The sequence below is a fragment of the Capricornis sumatraensis genome, chromosome 14 (genome assembly GCF_032405125.1).
Source record: "Capricornis sumatraensis isolate serow.1 chromosome 14, serow.2, whole genome shotgun sequence".
Classification (NCBI taxonomy): domain Eukaryota; kingdom Metazoa; phylum Chordata; class Mammalia; order Artiodactyla; family Bovidae; genus Capricornis; species Capricornis sumatraensis.
The window spans coordinates 36666847-36691137 of NC_091082.1; the positions used below are offsets into that span (position 1 = coordinate 36666847).

General features: G+C 39.2%; 1 protein-coding gene across 1 annotated transcript in view; it reads right to left on the minus strand.

Annotated features, from left to right (window-relative positions):
• Positions 1 to 22931, minus strand: part of ACBD3 (acyl-CoA binding domain containing 3) — a 37171-nt gene extending 14240 nt beyond the window's left edge. Inside the window, exons 1-3 of the mRNA XM_068986109.1 lie at positions 22646 to 22931; positions 3014 to 3155; positions 2156 to 2296 (exon numbers count right to left, since the gene is read on the minus strand). Of these exons, the coding sequence (XP_068842210.1) occupies positions 2156 to 2296; positions 3014 to 3155; positions 22646 to 22931 (569 nt within the window). The remainder of the gene's footprint in view (positions 1 to 2155; positions 2297 to 3013; positions 3156 to 22645) is intronic.
• Between the last annotated feature and the right edge of the window lie 1360 nt (positions 22932 to 24291).

Genomic DNA, 24291 nt, shown 5'->3' on the forward strand with positions numbered 1-24291 from the left:
GTTCTCAGAGAAGACACCGTTTCATGGTCCTGCCATGAGAAGTGTCTGGGTTGCCCCACTTACCTCCCCAAACTCCTGTAAGTGATTAACACACCTGAGTCACAACCAACCAAGACTCAAAATACAGCAGTAACATGACCTAATTTCAACATGTGACAGTACACAGGGCAAGATGTTCCAAAAGCCAAAGTGTAAGCTTCAGGATAGAGGAAGTCTTGTCTTAAATGCTTTAAAAGAATTCAACATGGACCTCATCTCATGACAAGAGTATATTTTTAAAAGGAAAAACACAGTTTTATATGTTTAGTAGTAACTTAAATACTCAATTTATCATTACAAAAGAACTTAAAAAGCAATGGATATTCCTTTCAAAGACACAGCTACACCTCAATGATCCAAAATCACTACACAATGGATTGCAGCACATAGATCAAGTCTCCAGTAAAGGAATCTCCTTCTATTCTAATAAGAAAACTTTTTCTTTGGATAACAACTATATTCCTTTGGATAAATATTTTCTGGAAATATATTAGGATATGTTCTATCCTTTTAAAGACAAACTATACCCAGTGCTCTGTCTATTGAAAACTCAGGAGTTATAACTCCAAACATAAATACAGTACATGTTATAATACAAGGATAGTTTACTTTCACATTAAATGACCCCTGACTGCCACGTTTTTATAATTCTTACAATTATTTTTCATGGTTTCTATCTTTCCCTTCACTGTCAGGCTATTTCCCCTTCTAATATGTTATTTCCAGGATTAGGGGGGAAATCAGGGAACCGACTGTTTCTAAAGTAAGTAAAACATAATTCGAGGGAAAATCAGCTTTACAGAATTTTTCTTTAAAGGTAACTTAGTTTATCTAACCATTCTGTCACTATAGATGCTAACTGGTAGCATTTTTTGTTTTTTGCTGTTGTTATCCATAGAATTACAAGGAACATCCTCGAAAATGAAGTGAAACTGTTAGGTGCTCAGTCGTGTCTGACTCTCTGCAACCCTGTGGACTGTAGTCCGCCAGGCTCCTCTGACCATGGGATTTTCCAGGCAAGACTACCGGAGGGGATCGTCATTTCCTTCTTCAGGGGACTCTTCCCAACCCAGGGATCGAACCCAAGTTTCCTGCACTGCAGGCAGAGTCTTCATCATCTGAGCCACCAGGGAAGCCCTTGAAGGTTAAGTCTCTGCAAACATATTCTGGTATTTCTGTAGAATGGGTTTAAGTGGGATTGCCGGGTAGCATTTGAACTTTTAATAAATTCTACAAATTGTCTCCTAAAAAGTTTGTAATTATTTGTAAATATTTATACTCACTACAAACAACAGTATGTGAAAATGTTCATTTCAGGATGTTCTCACAGTGACTGCTATAAAACGACACCTCAGTTTTTCCTTTTAATCACCAATTTCTGGAACAACGTATTCGCCATTTTATTCTATGACTTTCTGCCATTTTCCAGGAAACTTTATAATTTCACCTTGTCAAAATTCTTTTTGAGCAAAGAACTGTTTCAGATGCCTTTATAGCATTATTTTCATTACCTAGAAATTTCAGATTGTTCTTGGAAATATAATCTCTAGATAAATAAAATGGTAACTATAATTCTGCTGAATTCACAATGACAGAAAATCCCATAAGCATAAACAGTGCATTCAATAGCACCCCCTGCAACCTCTGGAAGTAATTAATGAGCTACCTGGAAGCCACAGCCAATATGTAATGCCTACATAAGGCATACCATGTAGCATAGCCGATAACCATGATACAGAGTATGAATATTCTAGAAAAAAAAGAGGCAGCAGCAAAGGGTGTGTGAGACCAGAGGGTAAGGAGGAGGGGTGGCTGAGCTTATTGCGTTTGCTCAGAAACTTAGTGCAGTAACACAAAAGGAATGCTGCCGTGATGAATGGGTGGTTCCTTTTAAAGGTATAGCCAGACGGAAGCAGTAAACCCTCTCCCCTCAAAACTCATAATAAAAGCATCTGCTCACATCAGAAAGTTTTGAGCAACTGCCATAGGAAGTGGGGATCCAGTGGAAGTTAAGACAGCTGCCTGAGAACAGACACTCCATAAAGCAGAAGCATCAGGATACTATGCAGTAGACAGGCTGCACAAGGATCTAGTATTCTGTGCTCTCAAACTTCACCTTTTTTTTTCTTGCTCTTCCTTCTCTATTTTGTGGGATGCAACATATGTGGAAAAGAGATGGCAACACCTATTCAGGAGCTTGACGAACTCTACCATGGCATCCTCTTTAGACATGTTTCCCAGGGCTGCCCATTCTCTCCTGTAAAGAACAATAAGAAAGTTACTTGCTACTCCTAAAAGACTAAAACTTTGATTTCATTTAAACCTAAATATAAACAAGTCTCAATTATAACTAAAATGAAGAATGACTCGACTATACAGATTCAAAACTTCAACACGCATGGACTGCTTTACTAAACTAAATAGCCTACATACAAACCAAACTTACACCATAATTTAACTGCATTGCTGATAATTTCCATACTAGTAAAAGGGTATCAGAGTTCTACTTTTCTTATAGTTTAGCCTTAATTGAATAAAATGCTTAATATATTCTTTCCTGTCACAACTCTGTACGTGTCCCAACAAGAGAATCAACTACTATACTGCCAATTGCTGTTGTACTATTATTTTGGAAGAATCAAATGAAGCTGTCTTATTTCATAATCAATGAGTAAACATCTTTCACAACATTTAGCCATAAACATCTCCAAACCAAAAACAGATAAACATCTGACGACTCCAGAAGCTGAAAGCAAAAATGTTTGCTTAGCTCTTACTCTAAAGCTAATGAGCCAGCTATTTACATCTGAACCAATTTACTCTGTACCCTTCTCTCCACTCCAATATTCTTGCCTGGAGAATTCCATGGACAGAGGAGCTTGGCGGGCTATAGGATCATAAAGAGTCGGACACAACTGAAGCAACTTAGCATGCACTCACTCATTAAATTCATTACACAATAAAACACTGTTACCTCCTGTCATTCCCCAACACATCAAAGAATCCAACCTCAGGACAAGTGTCTGGATTATATGGGCCCATAAGAACCTGCTTATGCAGAGCCACAAGTTTCAGTTTTTCTTCATAAGTTGGATGAAATGCTTTGCCATCTTTTTCTATAACAAAAATAAACACAAAAACAATTAGCACTGACAAAATACAACATTTTCAACACTGTATGTTGAAATTCTAGTATAATGTATATCACAAATTGCCTGTGAAATTTATATTGCCTATAAAAACCACTGTAGGAATATTTTTATTTCAACTACTAAATTTTAATAATTATAGCCAAGATAAAAAAAATTCACGCTGAGTTAATTTTTTAAAATAAAGCTAAATACTAATATTTATGTTAAAATTACTACAAAGAGTAAATCAATTAAAAAAAACTACTAAAGAGAAACCAATGTCAAGCAACAGTAAGGCACACACACACTAGTGTACCACTTAACATCTTTTTCAAATATTAAAAATGTTCAGCAATCGTTTTTTAAAATAAGTTCAAAAAGTTTTATATTGAGGATTTTAAATAAAAGATATATGCAGAGGAGAGTACATATAATTTGAAAGGCTATATTCAAAATGTATCCATCCCACTGAAACAGTACGATGCAGTGGAAAGGACTTTGGAATCAGACATCCTAGATTTAGATCTTATCTCAGACACTTCCTAGCTATAGGACCATTTAAACTCTTAAGTCTGTTTATCAATAAAGAGTCTTTTCTACTTCAGAGGTAACAGGACAGTATTAATGGTAATAACTGTTGGGTCTTTCCTCTGCTCTAGCAGGTTGCCAATGGGCAATTACAGTGAAGCCAGTATGACCCACAGAGACTTAACCACCACTAGCAACACTTAAAAGTATCATGAAACTGGGTGCTGACAAAATAGGGAATCCTACTTCTTTGATAAATGGAAGTGTTAGTTACTGGTTGGTTCTAATGATAAGAGACTACCAAATTTTAAAACAAAAAAGGAGGTTAAAAGTAGCGTCTATTGCCTACAAATTTTATCCATGTACAGAGCCATCACCAAAAGAAAATTACTCATGATAAGAGAAGAACATGGTTTACACAACAGTTCATATCCTGTTCAAGGAATCTTAGGAGGAAAAAAAAATACAAGCTGCCAATAAGCATCCCAAGACATTCAATTTCACTAGTCAAGGAAATGGAAACCGAAACCATTAGATACTAAGGATGCTGTCTACCATCAGATAGGTCAAAAAAGTTAGGTCATCAAGAGTTGGTAAGAACAGGACAAACAGGTACCCATTCTCAATACACTAATGTTCAAAGTATAAATTGTTAGTTATCTTAGAGGGAAATCAGGCAATATATTCCAAAATTGTAAATATAGATGCCCTGCTGCTGCTGCTAAGTCACTTCAGCCGTGTCCCACTCGGTGTGACCCCATAGACGGCAGCCCACCAGGCTCCTCTGTCTCTGGGATTCTCCAGGCAAGAATACTGGAGTGGGTTGCTATTTCCTTCTCCTATGCATGAAAGTGAAAAGTGAAAGTGAAGTCGCTCAGACGTGCCCGACTCTTAGCGACCCCATGGACTGCAGCCTACCAGGCTCCTCCGTCCATGGGATTTTCCAGGCAAGAGTACTGGAGTGGGGTGCCATTATGGTCCAGTAATTCCAATTCTCATCATCTACTCTTGATAAGCATTCCCAAACACAGGAATATTTTCACTGCAGCACTCTTTTCTTATTACTGTAAACAAGTTAAAAGTTCATTAGTAAGGAAACAGCTAAATAATGTGGCACAGTCAGTCTAAGGAATAAATGAAGTAAGTAAAGGAAATATCTAGAGTAGGAAATGGCAACCCACTCCAGTATTCTTGCCTAGAGAACCCCAGGATAGAGGAGCCTGGTGGGCTAGAGCCCGGGGGGCCGCAGAGTCAGACACAGTTGAGTGATTAAGCACAAAGGAAATACAGTTAAATGAAAAAAGCAAGCTGCAGAAAACTATATACAATCATACAGCACAAAATATAGTATCTTCAATTCTAAGTACTCCCCCAACCTACACTTTAACATCTCTAAAATCAGATTAGTTTTTACATCTATTGTATTTTATAGTTTTAACTGGCAGTTTTTCTTTCTTTACAGTACGTAATACTAAGTCTTAGAATTGATGAAATCCAGCATGTAGCACACCCACATATATATTCTATGGGTACCTTTACATGCATGTAAATGCAAAGAAAAAGATCTAGATGGAGTCACACTAAAAAGATGAGAATGAGAAAGTGGGAGAGGGCTAAGAGGAGGAGTAGTGATCAGAGGTCTTAAAACTTAAAATATTTTAATCTTTCAAAGGAAAATATTTGGAAGAACAAACCAAACTGTTAAAGAGAGTGGGGACTGAACTTCTATGTACTTCTATATAATTATATATACATATACTTCAATCTGAATTTTTTTCAATAAGAACTCAACACTTGAAAAAAAGACAAAACTGTGGCACTGACTTTATTTATATTTAATAAAAATTGTAACAACTCAGAAACCTGTGGACCTGCCATCTGTCTTTGTTACTGAGCAAACAGTATCACTAAACAATTAGTACCAAGTAGGAACTTCCTCTAAAGCTTTTAGAACAGGATTATGCATAGGTCTATATATACCAACTAAAAGGCAGTTCCCATTTTAAAATTTAACTCTTAGAAGTCTGTTTCAATTATGAACACTATAAGATCTTTTGTATATCCATTCATTCAACTTAGTAAATATTTATTGAGCCCTTGTGTGCAAATCATAGGAAACGGAAATAGATGGGAAAACGGTGGAAACAGTGTCAGACTTTATTTTGGGGGGCTCCAAAATCACTGCAGATGGTGACTGCAGCCATGAAATTAAAAGATGTTTACTCCTTGGAAGGAAAGTTATGACCAACCTACATAGCATATTCAAAAGCAGAGACATTACTTTGCCAACAAAGGTCCGTCTAGTCAAGGCTATGGTTTTTCCAGTGATCATGTATGGATGTGAGAGTTGGACTGTGAAGAAAGCTGAGTGCCGAAGAATTGATGCTTTTGAACTGCGGTGCTGGAGAAGACTCTTGAGAGTCCCTTGGACTGCAAGGAGATCCAACCAGTCCATTCTGAAGGAGATCAGCCCTGGGATTTCTTTGGAAGGAATGATGCTAAAGCTGAAACTCCAATACTCTGGCCACCTCATGCGAAGAGTTGACTCATTGGAAAAGACCCAAATGCTGGGAGGGATTGGGGCAGGAGAAGGGGACGACAGAGGATGAGATGGCAGGATGGCATCACTGACTCGATGGACATGAGTTTGAGGGAACTCTGGAGTTGGTATGGACAGGGAGGCCTGGCGTGCTGTGATTCATGGGGTCGCAAAGAGTCGGACATGACTGAGCAACTGAACTGACTGAGACACCAGGATTCATCACCCTCTTGGAGTTTACAAACCACTGAGCTCAATTAAAAATGTGTAACTTGGCAATCCAGTATATAATTGTGTCTAGGTGTGTATTTTAGGTATAAATACACCACAAACAAATTATTAAAAATTCAGAAAACGAAGATCATGGCACCTGGTCCCAGCACTTCATGGGAAATAGATGGGGAAAGAGTGGAAACAGTGTCAGACTTTATTTTGGGGGGCTCTAAAATCACTGCAGATGGTGACTGCAGCCATGAAATTAAAAGATGCTTACTCCTTGGAAGGAAAGTTATGACCAACCTACATAGCATATTCAAAAGCAGAGACATTACTTTGCCAACAAAGGTCCGTCTAGTCAAGGCTATGGTTTTTCCTGTGGTCATGCATGGATGTGAGAATTGGACTGTGAAGAAAGCTGAGCGCCGAAGAATTGATGCTTTTGAACTATGGTATTGGAGAGGACTCTTGAGAGTCCCTTGGACTGCAGAGATCCAACCAGTCCATTCTAAAGGAGATCAGCCCTGGGTGTTCTTTGGAAGGAATGATGTTGAAGCTGAAACTCCAATACTTTGGCCACCTCATGCGAAGAGCTGACTCATTGGAAAAGACTCTGATGCTGGGAGAGATTGGGGCAGGAGGAGAAGGGGACGACAGAGGATGAGATGGTTGGATGGCATCACTGACTCAATGGACTTGAGTTTGAGTGATCTCTGGAGTTGGTGATGGACAGGGAGGCCTGGCGTGCTGTGATTCATGGGGTCACAAAGAGTTGGACACGACTGAGCGACTGAACTCAACTGAACTGATACTGAGATAAAGGAACAATTATTTTAGAGTTTAGGAAAAAATATGTCAAAAAGGTAATAACATGACTTGTTCCAACTGTTTAGGTTGGACCAGTAGTTACATTTAATTTCAATGTAATATATAATAAAAATAGAGCAAAATAGATGAGTTTAGAAAACCAAAATACATCTTTACATTATCTCTCATGTAAAAGCCAACAAGCCTAATGAATTCTTTTCTAAATACTGCCTTGAAAAATTATCTTAAAAATGGTGTTACACTTGTTAACTGCTGCGTTATTTAAAATTTAATTATTCAACAATAACACAATACTTAAATTACAGTAATCTGCTGATTATACAGCTATTTTAAATGACAAATTAAGGGCTATATATCATTTCAGAGAATGCTTATAATGTATTAATGAAAACAAGCAGAATAAAAAGATATTAAAAAATAATTTTATGTTTACAACTATGTAAAAATGGGTGATTATACATATACATCTTTTTAACAAAATTAGCCTGCCAGAACTCTGTATTCTAAGATAATAGTGTTAAAAAATGTAAAATAGTGGCAACTTTTTACCAAAAAGCCTTTTTCAATTTTCAAGATGTTCATAAGCTTCTTTTAGCATCTACCTTAATTTTGTACATATTAGTCACCAAAAGTTTTCTTATGGTAATTACGTCTCAGAGAAACATAGCCCAGACAATTTTCTTCTCACATTCCCCAAAGTGATGATTTGAAAAACAGCTCCAACCTTGATCTTAGCTTATGAGATGAAAGGTAAACCAAACAGGTGCCAACTTAACTGTTCATGTTATCTTGAGCCTTATAAAAGAAAAATATGCTGCTGGTGATTCAAGATAAAGAAAAAGAAGATATAGTAAGCCTGAGAAACAGTAAGGGTAGACAGCATACCCTCAAGGGTAGACTCTCTGCTTTGTTCCATCAGGATCCCTGGGATTTTGTTTCTCCTTTAAAAAAATAAAAAACACCTAAATTCTATTAAAGTGGTTGCTTTGACCCCTTCAATAAAGATAAAGATAAAAATCAATAAAGATAACATCAAATGGGAACTTTATTCACTGGAAGACCACTTTTCTTATCAGTCATGTAATATAGCAATTTTCAAATACATACACACACGAATTCTTATTTGCTTCAGGGAGATGATTTGAAGCTAACAGGTAAGACTAGTGGGTATGAAAAAAATATTTCAGGGCTTCCCTGGTGGCTCAGTGGTAAAGAATTTGCCTGCCAATGCAGGAGACATGGGTTCAACCCCTGATCTGGAAAGATCCCAAACCCTGCAAAGCAACTAAGTGAATGTGCCTCCCTATTAAGAGCCCATGCTCTAGAGCCCAGGAGCCTCAGCTACTGAAGCCCTGTGCCCGAGGCCCCCTTGTGCCCTAGGCCCCCTGCTCTGCAACAACAGCAGCCACTGCGACAAGAAGTTCGAGCACAGCAACTGGAGAGTGGCTCTCGCTCTCTGTCAACAGAGAAAAGCAACGCAGACCCAGCACAGCCAAAAATAAAACCAAAATTAAAAGCACATATTTTTTAAAAAGATTACTACTCTAAAGTTACTTTAATGGAGGGAGGGTCGATTTCTTACCAGGTGATAAATCTGCTCCTTTACTTCAAATATTAGGCAGTGCAAACCAGAATTAGCAGACCACAGGAGGGTGAGTCAACAAGGAAACTGTACTCATTTTTCAGCAGGGTGTTAGTCTAACCATGACCCTAAAAGATGACTCAACAGAGAGAGGGGGGTTTCAGGATATTTAGATGTCATTTTAATATCTGCCCTTTATATGCCAGACAGGATTAAGAATATACTGCCAATCCATAAAGGATTTTTCAAAAGAGAATATGTTTTTAAGTGTAAGTTCTGGTCAAGCACTCAAATTTGCTCACCACCATGAACGCCAGTGCTAACCACAAGCTTTGTTAATAGGCACTCACCACACCAAAACCATGCCCAAGAAATCTCTCTAAAGAAGAAACTGACTGCAAAGGTCAATCTCTGTGAGAATAAAACAGTACATCCATTCTTATGAATTTTACTGGCATTTCCACAGAATCTTTATACATTTGCTAATTTTTCTTTCTTTCCCCCTCTTATTTGATTCTCTGTAATGACAAACAAAATTGATAAACCTTTAGCTAGACTCATCAAGAAAAAAAGGGAGAGAACTCAAATCAATAAAATTAGAAATGAAAGAGGAGATGTTACAACTGCCTCCACAGAAATACCAAGGTTCCTAAGAGACTACCATAAGCAACTATACGACCGATAAGGGATCAGTCTCCAAAATTTACAAAGTTGCTTCAGTCGTGTCCTACTATTAGAGACCCTATGGACTGTATCCTGCCAGGCTCCTCTGCCCATGGGATGCTCCTGGGCAGCGTAGGTTGCCATGCCCTTCTCCAGGGGACCTTCCTGACCAGGGCTCAAACCTGTGTATCCTGTGGCTTCTGCATTGCAGGCAGATTCTTTTTTTTTTTTTTTAATGCTAAGCCCCAGGGAAGCCCAGCCACGGGGAAAACATACCAAAAGTTAATACTTATTCCTAAAAGATCGGATTACAGATTTTTTTTTCTTCTCTCACTTTTATTTTCTGATTTCCAATATGCATATGTACTTTTATATCAAATACATATATGCTTTTTTCCTTTTATAGCAAACATTTTTAAAAAGTGAAGGGAACTTAATTTTTCAGCCTTTAGGATGAGAGTAACAGAGCATTTATTTTCTCCTGAGAACTGTACAAAACCCAGGAGGATAAACCAAGAATCCCAACCACCTTTAGTATAGGACAACCTACATCATGTTGACATTCTAAACCTCAGAGAGAACAGAAAGTGACCGCACCCCCAGCCAGATCAGTGTCATTGGGCAGACTATTACAGTGTTACAAAAAGTTACTTCTCTTTCACTCTTCAGATGGCTCAAGTTCGCACACTAGGAGGGTTTATTTAGTTTTTCTGCATTAGATGAAAATAATTTTCTCTTGAATTACCTTTTAACTATATTATTACTTTTATTTTAAATTTGTCTGTGCCCTGCCACTTGTGAGATCTTAGTTCCCTGACCAGTGAAAACGCCACATCCTAACCATTGGACCACCAGGGAATTCTCTTTCCTAAATTATTTTTGGTTCCAAAGGCATTAAACATAGCAGAAAAGAAGTTACCACGGTTAACTGCATAGACAGAAAAAGTCTTGCTGAAACTCAAAAATCTTTAGCCAGGGCCACAACCCTAAAGGAAAGCTGTTTCAGTCCTGCCATTCAGGAAGACAGCCATTACCCTTGGTCCCTGCATTTACAGAATTAATTAATCCAATCAATTTGGAAAACCGCCTTCTATAGCAATCAAAAAAACAAATATAAATTATGCTGGAAAGAAGCTGCAGAGCTATTGTTCAGATGCAAGTGTGTGAAAACACACCAATGAAAAGCAGAAAATGACTACTTCTACTACCTGGAGAAGTTGAATACAAAGCTGGTCATTTTCAATCAAATGGACTAAAAGGGATCACCTGTTAGCATCTGTCCAGTGATAATTATATTAAAAAAAGTTTATTTTCAATAAAATTGAAGACCAAAAGTCACGTTAAAAATTTATTTTACCTAAAGGATACAGCCTAAAGCAGGGATCAGCAAATCGGACCAACTCTGCCCATAGTTGTTGTTTATATTAATTTATCTTTAACTTTTTCCCATTGGTTTCGGTAACATCCACTTTAACTAGCAGTTAGTCATACTCAGCCATCGTTCTCCCCGCACCCCCACCCCCCACACAACTGTTTTTTTAAGACCTGTGAACTAAGAATTTTTTTTAATCTTTTAAAAGAAATCTTTTAAAAACAAGCAGAATCAGACAAATAAAAAACAAAAAATATGAAGACAGACCACATACAGTCCTTAAGATCTAAAATATTTATATCTGACCCTTTACTGAAAATCCGTTATGACTATACAGTGGAAGTGAGAAATAGATTTAAGGGACTAGATCTGATAGACAGAGTGCCTTATGAACTATGGATGGAGGTTCGTGACACTGTATAAGAGACAGGAATCAAGACCATCCCCAAGAAAAAGAAATGCAAAAAAGCAAAATGGCTGTCTGAGGAGGGCTTACAAATAGCTGTGAAAAGAAGGGAAGCAAAAAGCAAAGGAGAAAAGGAAAGATATACCCATTTGAATGCAGAGTTCCAAAGAATAGCAAGAAGAGATAAGAAAGCCTTCTTCAGCGATCAATGCAAAGAAATAGAGGAAAACAATAGAAAAGGAAAGACTAGAGATCGCTTCAAGAAAATTAGAGATACCAAGGGAACATTTCATGCAAAGATGGGCTAAATAAAGGACAGAAATGGTAGTGACTTAACAGAAGCAGAAGATATTAAGAAGAGGTGGTAAGAATACACGGAAGAACTGTACAAAAAAGATCTTCACGACCCAGATAATCACGATGGTGTGATCACTCACCTAGAGCCAGACATCCTGGAATGTGAAGTCGAGTGGGCCTTAGAAAGTATCACTACGAACAAAGCTAGTGGAGGTGATGGAATTCCAGTTGAGCTATTGCAAATCCTGAAAGATGACGGTGTGAAAGTCCTGCACTCAATATGCCAGCAAATTTGGAAAACTCAGCAGTGGCCACAGGACTGGAAAAGGTCCGTTTTCATTCCAATCCCAAAGAAAGGCAATGCCAAAGAATGCTCAAACTACCGCACAATTGCACTCATCTCACACGCTAGTAAAGTAATGCTTAAAATTCTCCAAGCCAGGCTTCAGCAATATGTTAACTGTGAACTTCCAGATGCTCAAGCTGGTTTTAGAAAAGGCATAGGAACCAGAGATCAAATCGCCAACATCTGATGGATCATCAAAAAAGCAAGAGAGTTCCAGAAAAACATCTATTTCTGCTTTACTGACTATGCCAAAGCCTTTGACTGTGTGGATCACAATAAACTGTGGAAAATTATTAAAGAGACAGGCATAGCAGACCACCTGACCTGCCTCTTGAGAAACCTGTATGCAGATCAAGAAGCTACAGTTAGAACTGGACATGGAACAATAGACTGGTTCCAAATAGGAAAAGGAGTCTGTCAAGGCTGTATATTGTCACCCTGCTTATTTAACTTATATGCAGAGTACATCATGAGAAACGCTGGGCTGGAGGAAGCATAAGCTGGAATCAAGATTGCCAGGAGAAATATCAATAACCTCAGATATGCAGATGATACCACCCTATGGCAGAAAGTGAAGAAGAACTAAAGAGCCTCTTGATGAAAGTGAAAGTGGAGAGCGAAAAAGTTGGCTTAAAGCTCAACATTCAGAAAACTAAGATCATGGCATCCGGTCCCATCACTTCATGGCAGATAAATGGGGAAACAGTGGAATCAGTGGCTGACTTCATTTTCCTGGGCTTCAAAATCACTGCAGATGGTGATTGCAGCCATGAAATTAAAAGATGCTTACTCCCTGGAAGGAAAGTTATGACCAAACTAGATAGCATATTAAAAACCAGAGACATCACTTTGTCAACAAAGGTCTGTCTAGTCAAGGCTATGGTTTTTCCAGTGGTCATGTATGGATGTGAGAGTTGGATTACAAAAAAAGCTGAGTGCTGAAGAACTGATGCTTTTGAACTGTGGTGTTAGAGAAGACTCTTGAGAGTCCCTTGGACTGCAAGGAGATCCAACCAGTCCATGCTAAAGGAGATCAGTCCTGGGTGTTCTTTGGAAGGACTGATGTTGAAGCTGAAACTCCAATACTTTGGCCACCTGATGCAAAGAGCTGACTCACTGGAATAGACCCTGATGCTGGGAATGATTAAGGGCAGGAGGAGAAGGGGACGACAGAGGATGAGATGGTTGGATGGCATCATCGACTCGATGGACATGGGTTTGGGTGGACCCCAGGAGTTGGTGGTGGGATAGGGAGGCCTGGGGTGCTGTGGTCCGTGGGGTCGCAAAGGGTCAGACACGACTGAGTGACTAAACTGAACTGACTTACTGAAAATGTTTGCTGACCCTGGACTAAAGGAAGAAATGCAAAAGCCAAACTAACTTCAATATTTTAAACACTGAATTTAAAAAATTCAAATAAAGGATAGAAAACATACAGTTAAACTTCCACGCCAGTATTCTTGCCTAGGAAATCCCATAGACAAAGTCTAGGCCTGGTGGGCGACAGTCCATGGGGTCTCAAAGAGTCGGACACAACTTAGCAACTGAGCACAAACTTCCGTTAAACCTGGTGAACTGAATATACACAATTACATCTGATCCTCGATGATACCTCACTGAAAGGAATAAGGAAGCTAATCTAGAGAACACTGAAAAGGCTCAGGAATTGAAGATATCAGGTTCATTAAAAGCTGGAGTCTAGATAAAAATAGCAATTTTGGCTTAAAACCTATCTAAAGATCAGGTACCCTTACCCACCCAACCCCAAGCACACAGATGGCTACCTTGCCCCTAGTTTAGCAGAGGCAGTATATATTAACAGACGGGTATATTCGAGAACACAAATCACATATACTCAGGTGGGAGGACATCAGCCTAAGACTAAGCTGCAGGACTAAAAAGAGAAATGAAATGAATGTTACCCTAGTAAATGGTAAATGACTTCCACCCATGCTCCCTTCTCCGGTTTAGTGCCAAAATATTGGCAGCTACATTCATACACTGCAGGCAGGGGAAAAATATTTCATGAAAAAAACTGGCCTAAAAGACCGGTACATACTGGTTTGAAAGGTACTGATATTCAGAGATCCTCAATGAAACTTCTGCCTCATCACCTACAATAAAAGCTGTACTCAAGGTTATAGTTGGCTCTCCAATGCCTTACCCTTAAAGAACGAATGCCCAAGGATCACCCAACATTTGAGAAAGCTCCCAACATGGTTGGGGGCGAAGGGGAGTGTAAAAGAAATTTTCCAATAGGAAAAAAAAAAAAGTCTAAAAGAAAACGAATTCCAGAAATTTCAACATCACAGAGAGGTGAAAGAAATTTTCAGGATGACAGTAAGCAGAGACTCAACAAAGGAGAAAGCTGAGACTGGATCAAAAATTTAAGAACATCTAGGAGAGATGTTTTTTAAAAAAACAGTTTACCTGGGAACAAAGAAAACAAATGATAATTACTTCTAACCACACAAAAGACAAAGAGTTTGCATAAGAACCAAAATATAATCAAAGTGCATGATCTGTCTCGGCTATAAATAACACAAATAGAAACAACTGAGTGAGTTAATCACAAATGTGGTATCATAAAATTGGGAGTTTGGGAAGGAGGAAGAGAGAGGCACATATATATAAGTTGCTTTTTAAAAATAAAGCAGCAGCAGGAAAGTGAAGACAAATACCAGGAGACAGTTAAAATACTGGAAAGTGGCTGCCTTAGGGGAGAAGGTCTTGGAGATGGGGAAAGAAACAGGGGGATGGCTATTTTTCATTATAAATTTTATATTACAACTTGGTCTAATTGCCTTGGTTTCCACTTTGATAAAAAGGTAAAATGAATAAACACATTTGCTCCATTTCAGTAATCAGTTCATAAGAGATTACAACGTGTGGTAGGCATAATAATACTCCCCTTAAAAGACATCCACACCCTAATCCCCACAATCTATAGTATATTCCTGTGAATATATTAGGTTACATGAAAAGGGGGAATTAAGGTTGTAGCTGACCTTAGCCTAGACTACCCATATGGGCATAAAGTAATCACAAGAGTCCTTATAAATGGAAGAAGAGAAAGAACAGAGGGAGGTATGAAGGTGTTACGCTGCTAGCTCTGATGGAAGAAGGGGGTCACATGTGAAAGCACAGAGCTGGTCTCCTGAAGGTGGACAAAAGCAAGGCAACAGATTCTCCCCTAGTCTCCAGAAGGAACACAGCCCAGCTGCCACTGTGATCCTAAGCCAGTGAGATCCATTCTGAACTACTAACCCTCCAGGACTATAAAACAGTATGTGTTGTTTCAAGCCACAACATTTGTGGTAACACATTTTCCCAAGTTAATAAAGACAGAAATGCCTTCCAGATTTGTTGTTGTTCAGCTGCTAAGTTGTTTCTGACTCTTTGTGACCCCATGGACTGCAGCATGCCAGGCTCCTCTGTCCTCCACTATCTACTGGAATTTGCTCATTCATTTTAATTGCGTCAGTGATGCTATCTAACCATCTCATCCTCTGCCACCCTTCTCTCCTCCTGCCCCAAATCTTTTCCAGCATCAGGGTCTTTTCCAATGAGTCGGCTCTTCACATCAGGTGGCCAAAGTATTGGAGCTTCAGTTCTTCCAGCAAGTATTCAGAGTTGATTTCCTTTAGGTCTGACGGCAATCCAAGGGACTCTCAAGAGTCTTCTACAGCATAATTTGAAAGTATCAATTCTTCGGCTCTCAGCCTTCTTTTACATTCCTACTCTCACCCACACGACTACTGGAGAAATCATAGCTTTAACTACATGGACCTTTGTAAGCAAAGTGATGTCTTTGCTTTTTAATACACTGTCTAGGTTTCTCATAGTTTTTCTTAGAAGGAGCAAACATCTTCTAATTTCATGGCTGCAGTCACCGTCCACAGTGATTTCAGAGCCCAAGAAAATAAAATAAAAATGTGCTTTCACCTTCCCCCCTTCTATTTGTCATGAAGTGATGGGATCAGATGCCATGACCTCAGTTTTTTGAATGTTGAGTTTTAAAGCAGCTTTTTCACCCTCATCAAAAGAACCCCATGACAGTATGAAAACGCTTCTAGATTACATTCCTATTAAGTTTTAAGTATTTAACTTTACAGCTCTAATAAGATAGCATAAATAATTTTGATAATAATGTTACAATCACAGCAACCAAGCCCAAAGCACTGAATGATTACCCTTCCACCCAAAATTAATTATACAAAAGGTTATTAGTCTCACACATCAATTGCTAGAGTATGTTTACTGAGAAATATTTTTATCATCTCTCTGGAGGGAAAGACAGAGAAATGTAACAAATTATTTCAATGGTCCTTCTAGCCTTTATCTTATGAAATGAAAGCTAATAAAATCTATGGGTTGGAAAGGATATTAAAGATAGATGACTGAATTGCACAAAGTTCAAATCCTCCCTACATAACCACTAGGTCTATAATAATTTGTTACTGGACACATTATACAACGTATGTGAGGAAGGGAGAAATCAAAGTATAGAGTTTCTGTATGCTATGGAAGTTATCAGCTTAGACAATATAACTATAAAATATTTTATATATGCCTCACAGTAAAAGCAAAGAAAAAAATCTGATGTAGATACATAAAAGATTATGATAAAGAAATCAAAAGCATAGCCACCTAGTAATTGTTAACGTATGCTTGAACACTTCCTGGTGATGAGAATTCATTGTCTCAAACAGTCTATTCCATGTTTGGATGGATAGCTGTAATTTTTAGCTCTTTATCCTGATTAGATTCTTCTCAATTTTAGCCACAGGGTCTATTTCTAGTCCTCGGCATTAAATAAAACACATCTAACAGATCAGACCTCAAAAACAAAAAAACAAATTCCACAAAATACCACACATCATACTTGCCCTGAGTTCTCTATTCTTTAGGCAAAATATTTTCAGCTTATTCACTCATACTTACCTTCTAAAGACTTGTGTTTAAATCTCAGTTCTGTTATTTACTGAGTACAAAATACAGATAATCTTTCTGAGTTTCAATTTTGCTATCAAAAAATGGAGAAAATAACTTCTCTTTCTTGTGAGGGGTAGAAATAATGTGTTCCAAAGTCTTGACACAGTGCCTGCATAAAGCAGACATTCACTAAGCAGCAGCTATTATGATGATGGCGGGGATTCAAATTCCCACAATATACAAGTTGCTTTCTTCTGAATTAGCTCCATTTTGTCTTTAACTCTATGAATGATCCCTCAACTGAAAGCAGGATCCAGCGATTGTCTGAACTGCGTACAAGAGAGCAGGACCATCTCTCTCTTCTCTCATTCCAGATACTGTATTTCCACCAAAGCAGCCGAAGCTCAAATCTGTTCTTTTGTGGCCCTATCACTGTTGCCTGGCAGAGAATACACATCGAATAAAATCCATCTTTTAGAAATATTAAAATTAAAACCACATTTTCCCCACGATCAATTAAGAAAAAAAGTGATATATTTTTTCTATATCTGATTTATTCTTATACTACTTATAAGAAAGTATAATAAATGCAGTATTTCTGAGTTAATGAATATGCAACCCTGTAAACTGCCTAGCCTGCTTCAAGTGCTTAATAAAAGTTGATCACATTCCATAATAAATTCTTGGTAATCTCTCCTCTTCAACATAGGCAGTCACAGGATACCAACTGCTAGGTACTCTGCTAAAAGTTTATAAATAATCTGAGTAAAGGAAGGCAGAATTTAAACAACTGAGTGACAACTAGGAAGTAGTACCCCAGGTAGTATTCACTCCAGAGCTCAACTTCCTAAATACTGAAGCAGACAAGCTCTCATTTTAGCTAACTGATAAAAGTAAACATTATCTCCTTCTGGGGGTTGGGGTTGGTTACCAAAGTGTACTCATTTGCAAAAATTCATCAAGTATTACTTATGATTTGTACTTTTCTGCAGGGGTAGTAAACAAAGGGGAGGCCTCAGGTAAATATTAAAATCAAAATAAAACATCCATAAATACAAACACATATATGTATATATATCCTTGAATACCCCATATTCAAAGGAAAATTTTAGTTCAGTTCAAATCTAATACGAAATAGCAAATAAGAAGAGATGTTTAAAAGGCATTATATTCCTGGTGGTTATAATTTTCTTTCTTTGTCTCAGGTCTATACATCCTTCTATGCTATACACTTATACCTAAAGACAATAAAGAAGAGGAAAATAAACTCAAAATTTAACAGACATTCAGTAGTAACAATTAAACCTGAAATTATCTGAGGCTAGTCCACTTAAGTCCAGGAGGCACACACTAATTATATGTGTCACCAAAGAATAAATTACAGCTTTACAGTATTTTAAAACATTAATGGAGCCATTCATAAAAGTTCTTGGAAGTGCATATGTTTAAAGAAGACAGAAGAAAATGGAACCATTCAGTATGTCCATATAATTGCCTCTCTGTTATCAGCAATATAACACCATGTAATAGATAGCAATGTTAGTGGAAATGCATTAACAATTTCATAGAAAAACTGAGTCTAAAACTTCAGTTCCCTCCAAATTCGACTACAGCTTCCTTTTACATATCATACTCTCAAAAACTTATCACTCCACACACACATTACCCACACACACCCCTAGATCTGTCTAGTGAAATAATGACAATCTAGTAGCAGTGAGTGCCCACTGCTAACATCCTGATTATGGCTCTTCAAATGCCACTTTCCACTAAAGGAATCAAGTCTCTTTGGAGAAATGGCTGATTCCAATGGAGGCAGGAAATGCATATGATGAATCTGGACTATTTCATCATACCAGAGAGCAAAGAAGCTATGGAAGACTACTAGTCATGTCAAAGGAACTTAGGAATCAATCTGAAGAGACCTACCACTTGCTAAAGATGGTACAATTTGAGCATCAATCATAAGAGCTCTCAAAACAGTACCTGATATTTAGCGAACATCTGCTCAATAACTGGTGGCAATTATTAGCCTAGAATTTTAAATGAATGCAACCACCTACCAGCTAATGGAGCGAGGTAGTAAAGTTATTAGAGAAGGAAAACCTCACTTCTAAGAACTCTAAAAACCAAAACACAACTTCCCAGGTTAACTATATCCAAGAAGTATAAGGCTCCAGTAAAGGCAACTGATTTAGTCCTTAACCCAAAGAGATAAGAAAATCAGCTTAATCTTGCTATTTACAATGCCATTCAAGTCCTTACATGGATATGACACTAACTGAGCTTCCCAGTTCTCTCCAGCAAACTACCTAATCCCTGCTTGCCATTTCCCAGACACACAGAGCTTTCCCTTCTCTGGAAGGGCACCTGCTCTCTGGATCCTCCACACTGTGCTGCAGTTGCCACTGAGGCTTTAACTCCCTGGACTGTAAGTTTCAAGCAAAAGGGAATATACTATTCATTTACAGTGCTAGCCTAATATAAAACTTTATCCATAATAAGGATTCAACAACTCAGCTTAGATGATAAAATGCTAACTTACATTTGCCAATATTTTCATCTATTATTTCACTTTTACCATCAAAAACTAAGAGGATAGGCAGTTGACACAATGGGTTCAGTCACTGGCCTATGATCACTGTGATAGAAACAGAATAAGAAATAGGGTTCCTGATTCTTAATTCACATTATGTTCAATCAAAAAAGATGCCCATGCTTTCAAGATTCATATTTATTCCACAGCAAAAGATAAAATGTAATGTTATTTCAAATTCATGTGAGATATAAAACCACAAAATAGTGATTTATTGAAGTCCTCACAAGACTGATAAAAATGTCAAGTATTATGCAGGAAAAAGGGTTTTTCACACATTAATTCAAAAGCAGCAACCCTTCACTCACCCCATTTCCATAACCCTTCTGACTGCTTTAAGATCCTTCCTCCCTTCCCCCAACCTAAATCAGGAACCTCATATACTAATAGCTTCTTCACTGCTAACTATGTAATGACCCATGCAAAAATGTACCTTTTAATTGCCAGACTGTTATTTCTCTTTTTAAGTACTTGGATACCACTTTGAGAGCTTAACTTTGGAAGTTCCTGAACCATACCTATCAATGTAGCTTCTCCCCTCTAAGGTGACTATAACTAAGTTCCCAAATTACTGGTTCCCCTAAGAGTCTTACATTTGACAAACATGTTAAAATAATGGGAGGTTTAGAGCACTAAATCGTGAATGTGAGATGTCAAATTTCATTTAATCCAGTCATATATATCTATATATATAAACAAATTGAGACTCAAAGAAAAGTTAACTGGCTAGGAGTAGTAATAGAATCGAGAGGGATTTCCCTGGCAGTCCAGTGGTTAGGACTTGGTACTTTCACTGCTGTGGCCTAGGTTCAATTCTTGGCCGGGGAATTGCGATCACGCAGGCTGCTTAACATATTAAAAAAAAAAAAAGTCCTCTGGAGAAGGGAAAAGCTACCCACTCTAGTATTCTGGCCTGAAGAATTCCATGGGATGTATAGTCCATGGGGTCACAAAGAGTCTGACATGACTGAATGACTTAAAAAAAAAAAGAGTCCAAAGCTTCTTGACTCCCAAGCAATGCTAAATTTATTGCACATTAACAGTGTTTTAATTTTTCAAAGAAGATACTACTACTATCTTCAAATAATACAGATTCGGAAGATAAAATTATCCATTTATTTGTTAGTCATATGGCAAAAGTTAGGACTAGAAGTTCATTCTTCTCTATTCTTACACATTGTTCTGCTAAGATACACTTTAATCTTATCATACGCTAGAAAAATAAGTTCCAAGAATAAAAATTTAAAGTAAAATATAGTCATATAAATTTTACAAAAACCACCAGGTTTTTACGTAAGCAGTAGTATATCATCACCTCAGGAAACTCTAAATTCAAGCCAGTGATCTAAGTGTCAAGTGTTCCAAAACTCATTGCTGCTGCTGCTAAGTCGCTTCAGTCATGTCGGACTCTGTGCGACCCCATGGACCACAGCCCACCAGGCTCCTCCATCCATGCAATTTCCCAGACAAGAGTACTGGAGTAGGGTGCCATTGCCTTCTCCGCCAAAACTCATTAGCCATTACCAGTTCCCCAAACTAGCAGAGGGCTTAACTCATAGTGGAATGACCATGAATATTTCAAGGATAAACTTTTAATAGAAAATGCAGTGAGTACAGATACCAACCAGAAGGGGAACTAGGGGGTGGGATGAATTAGGAGAATGGGACTGACATATACACACTACTATACATAAAATGCTTCCCTGGTGGCTCAGATGGTAAAGCGTCTGCCTGCAATGTGGGAGACCTGGGTTCCATTGCTGGGTTGGGAAGATCCCCTGGAGAAGGAAATGGCAATCCAGTCCAGTACTCTTGCCTGGAAAATCCCATGGGCAGAAGAGCCTGGTAGGTTAGGGTCCATGGGGTCACAAAGAGTCGGACATGACGGAGCGACTTCACTTACACATATAAAATAACCAATGAGAACCTACTGTAGAGCACAGGGAACTCTACTCAATGCTCTGTAGTGACCTAAATGGGAAGAAAATCCAAAAAACAGGGGGTATATGCATATGAACAGCTGATTCACTTTGCTGTGCAGGAGAAACTAATACAACATCGTAAAACAATCTTTTACTCCAATAAAAAAAAGGTTTTTTTAATGCAATGAATGGAGAATGACTAAATTTTCTGTAAAATTTATACAAGAAAGGCTATCATCAGTTTGCACAATTATTTTCAGAGAAAACAAGTAACTTTTGAATGTATCAGTAGTTTCAACGACTCAACTTCAGCTAGTAAAATATGTACTCCAAAAGGTACTCCCTCTGGGGAAAGGTCATAAATATGCTGTTTTGGAATGTATACAGAACCTAGTAACCACTTTTAAAGTTTCATTTGCGATGTCTCTCTGTTCGTCTGCCCCACGAGATCTAAATATCTCATCAGTCTTTCCCATTGACAAGGTCATGTGACTCACCATTTGACTAAGTGAATCACCCAATTTAAAAAAAAAACAAATCCAAGACCACAATTTTGCTCTATGACAAGATTTACTACAACTAATTCTGTGAGAAATACAGAGACTACTTTTAGGCCTTTATCTGAGAATCCACTCTTGGACACTGGAAAAATTTTAACCATCTAGAAGTCGCTAGAACACAGCACCTATCCCTTCTCTTATTTAGAGTTTGACAAGCTAGAAGGGATTAGCTTAATACTTAACTTCTTTCTCTCTGCCATATCAATACTGTCAGGTGATTAAGCCCTATTCGAGTTTATGGATCCCCAGAATGAATGGAAAGCGTAAGAATGGAACCCATGAAAAAATTTCTTTCACTATAGAAGGGCAAAAATCGGTGGTTCTTAAGTGCCAATCACAAGAAACAAGAAAAAGAATGCGACGGTTAAAAAACAAAAAATCCCAGATTGGGAACCTCTGGGAAAGAGAACTCATTCTTCCATCCAGGATCCTGGAAAACCGAGAAGCTAAATCTAGGTAAGATGCCTGGTAACCTCCGGGAGCCCGGACCCGGAAAGCTAAACCAAGGTTCCAGGCCCCTAGGAGTGTGACCTAGTGACCAAGCGGATAGTGACAAATTTCGAGTACCCCCAAGGACAGAGCCCAGCTCCAGTCGCCGCGGTCCCGCACGGGTAGGTCAGGGCTACTCGTGTCCAGTCTCCCCAAGGCCCGGCAGAGGCGTAGGGGTGGGGCCTGTCAGGCTCACCTTTGAAGAAGCGCAGCGCCAGGCCGTATAGCTCCTCCAGGCCGAAGCCCCACCGCTGCTCCAGCCGCCGCGCCTCCTCCGCCGCGCCCCCAGCCACCGCCTCCCCAGGCTCCGGCTGCTCCCCTGCGGTGCCCGGGCCCCTGACGGACCCTGGAGGCGAGGGCGGCGGCAGCGGCGGCGGCAGCAGCGGGGCGCCCTCCGCGCCGGGTCGTTCCTCTGGGTCCGGGCTTAGCGTGAGGCCGTCGACAGAGACCTCGAGTCGCTCTGCGCTTAACACCGCCGCCATCTCCGCCTGCTGCGCCTCCTCGGCGGGGACAGGCGGCGGCCACGTATCGACTTCCTGCTGACCTCTGACCTCCGCTCACCAACACCGGAACTTCCGCCGCTGAGTAGGCGCTAGAGTTCCCGGAGAGGGGCTGCGGCCTGGTGCCCCGCCCCCACCCCGGGGGTCGTCGGTGGGCTGCGCCCCTCCACCACCCGCCCCGCCCACCACCCCGGCGGCTTTCGAACACCCCACCCCCGCCCTCACCCGGTTCCCTTCCGGCCCTCGTTCCTCCCGGAGGGGGTGCTACGCCCAGCGGCCCTGGCCCTGCAGTTTTTTCCCGCAACTCTCGGTGTCCGGCAGGGGCGGGGTCGGGCGGGACCCGCATACAGTCTGTGCGGAGAGGGTGACTCCTGGCGGGCGCCCTACCCTTCTGGTCAGTCCCTCCCCAGGTGTAGAGAGTTGTGTGGTTGCAGTAACTGTTGGTAACTCTTAAGGAGATGCGGAGCAAATGCCTTTTTTTTTTTTTCTGAGAAAGAAACTGAGGCTGCAGAGAAATCCCGCGGTTTCTGAGACTCATAGAAGAGCACATCCTGGTTTTGCGGGAATTGAAGCGCATACAATTTGTGGGGTCCCTATTTAGTTAAAAAGCAAAAAGTTAGAAGCAGAGAGTTAGGGAAGTGAATATATAAAATGAGAAAGAATTTACAAATGACATTTGAAAGGTTAGCAAAACTCACAAACGTCACACAGATAAACTAAAAATTTTAGTAACTGCCTGACGCACTTCTACACGGTGTCAAAAAATCCAGAAACGTAATTTTTTTTAAGATTAATAATGCTCTTGACAACTATATACATTTATTTATCTCTGTCTCTAGACTGTTGGGGCACCATTTACGGTCATTTCCCCTCCCCGTTTTTGTGTACTTTTGATCACTTTCTTATGACAGTTATTTTTTAATGTTTTCTGTGAAGGAAATAGAAAAATCAGTATTATCTTTTTAACATGTTGATCACAATTTGTTATTATTGTTTATAAATTTTAGCTTCACAACTTACCACTTTTTTAGGATTATTGTCAAATTTGGGAAAACATGTATGAAGCTTCTCTCATATGAGCTATAATATTTCAGGACTGTTTGGCTGTTTCAATGGCAATTATTGTTTAGTTTTTCTTGGATCTCTAGTACTCTTCAGGGCAAGATTTATCTGTGTTAAGACAGGGTCTCATTAACCAAGATGAATAAAACATGTGACTTCACATACAGACTTACTGTAGCACAGCTGCAGTGGAGCAGGGCAATATGCCTGCCTATTATTGTCTGTGGAAAACTAGTCAAAGAGTAAGTTTAATCTGAGAAGTGAGAAATGCTGAAACAAA